At 40.5% G+C, this 2,044-nt stretch overlaps 1 protein-coding gene across 1 annotated transcript in view; it reads left to right on the top strand.

Moving 5' to 3' along the window:
* The window catches only part of LOC107568118 (nesprin-2-like), a gene marked incomplete at its 3' end in the record, with an annotated part of 87,994 nt that overhangs the window by 61,921 nt on the left and 24,029 nt on the right, over positions 1-2,044 (top strand). The window contains 3 exon segments of the mRNA XM_016253968.1: positions 607-720; positions 843-997; positions 1,326-1,473. Coding sequence (XP_016109454.1) covers positions 607-720; positions 843-997; positions 1,326-1,473 — 417 coding nt within the window.

Here is a 2,044-nt window from a genome sequence, read left to right as displayed (position 1 = left end):
AGATGCTGATTTAATTTTCCAGCAGGACTTGGCACCTGCCCATGACCATGGTGTTACTGTGCTTGATTGGCCTGCAAACTCGCCTGACCTGAACCCCATTGAGAATCTATGGGGTATTGTCAAGAGGAAGATGAGAGACACCAGACCCAACAATGAAGATGAGCTGAAGGCCGCTATCAAAGCAACCTGGGCTTCCATACCACCTCAGCAGTGCCACAAACTGATCACCTCCATGCCACGCCGAATTGAGGCAGTAATTAAAGCAAAAGGAGCCCCTACCAAGTATTGAGTACATGTACAGTAAATGAACATACTTTCCAGAAGGCCAACAATTCACTAAAAATGTTTTTTTTTATTGGTCTTATGAAGTATTCTAATTTGTTGAATTGGTGGGTTTTTGTTAAATGTGAGCCAAAATCATCACAATTAAAAGAACCAAAGACTTAAACTACTTCAGTCTGTGTGCATAGAATTTATTTAATACACGAGTTTCACAATTTGAGTTGAATTACTGAAATAAATGAACTTTTCCACGACATTCTAATTTATTGAGATGCACCTGTATATACCATCCTACACAAGTGTTGTGCTGTTCTCGGTCTATAGGAGGAGCTGGAGGAGCACTGCAGTTTCAGCACTGAGTTGAAATCAATGGAGCAACAACTTAAAAACTTTGAGAGCATTATGACCTCCTCTGCTACAAGCATGGATCGACTAAAGGTGAATCTGTGGCACTTCTTGAGGTTGTTTTCATTAATTTTCTTTTATCCTCCTCTTTGTGTTTCAGAGCAAACTAAAAGGTTTGTTTTTATGTAAATGTTTCTCTTTTTTCTTTCTCTAAGATGGTTCTGTTAGATCTGAGTGGGCTGAACCCTAAACTTGCTGCTCTGAATGAAACGAGTTTCAGACTCTCCTTAAGCCCTACAGAGGAAGAGAGGTTACAGTCCCTCAACGCACAGTGGGTTCAGGTCTTCTCTCAGGCTTCAGACCGACACAGGCAAGTAAAACTTCACTGTATTAAAGCTGTTCCATTCTCAAACATTTTGATTTAGCCCTGAAATACACTTGATCCCCGATATCTTAGAAAAAGGGATAGTTTACCTAAACATGAGAATTTTATTTACTCACCCTCAGGTTGTTTCAAACCCTTTCAAAAACTCTCTTGTTGTGTTCCATTGGGGAAAAAATTACTGGTTTGGAACGACATGAGGGTGAATTTTTATTTTTGGATGAACTGTTACTTGAACTTTTTTTTTCCATAAACTTTTTACACCCTAAAATAAGCTGTCACTCTGGTGAATGCCAATGCACATATCCGTCTGTAGGAAGATGTATGGAGAGCTGCTGCATGCTCAGAACTTCCAACAGAAGTGCCAGTGCTGGATGGAGTTCCAGGACAAAATCAAGGCTGGGTTATCCAATCAGACGTCTGGAAACTGTGCTGCTGTAAAAGAGCAGCTAGCTGCACATCAGGTAGAGCATACAGTTATAAAGTTAAATCCATTAGAAAATTATTTTCTAATACTCCGTTTCATCATGTGATGTTGCTTCATAATGACCATGCATAACATATTCGAATTAATGGGATAGTTCACCCAAAAAAACCCTGTTTTTCTGCTTACCCCCAGGGCATCCCAGATGTAGGTGATTTTGTTTCTTTAGTAGAACACAAACGAAGATTTTTAACTCAAACCGTTGCAGTCTGTCAGTCTTATAATGGAAGTTAATAGAAATCTCGGCTTTGAGAGTAAAAAAAAACATACACAAACAAAACCAAATTAAACCCTGCGGCTCATGACGATACATTGATGTGTAAAGACACAAAACGATCGGTCTGTGAAAGAAACTGAACAGTATTTATATCGTTTTTTACCTCTGATTCACGCAGTGTCCGAACTGTTCAAACTGTCCTGAGCGGGAGCACGTCCTCCTGAGCGCGTTCTCAACAGCAGGCGCGTGAGGCGTCGTCATCTTGCTTTACGGCGGATCACAGACTTATAAGTGCATTACCGCCACCTATCTCTCAAGTGGACCATTGACACTC

Source organism: Sinocyclocheilus grahami, unplaced genomic scaffold, assembly GCF_001515645.1.
Source record: "Sinocyclocheilus grahami isolate Dianchi unplaced genomic scaffold, SAMN03320097.WGS_v1.1 scaffold1216.1, whole genome shotgun sequence".
In the NCBI taxonomy this organism is placed as follows: Eukaryota; Metazoa; Chordata; class Actinopteri; order Cypriniformes; family Cyprinidae; genus Sinocyclocheilus; species Sinocyclocheilus grahami.
The sequence above is the reverse complement of the archived record's forward strand: the minus strand, read 5'-3'. Positions and strand labels throughout refer to the sequence as shown.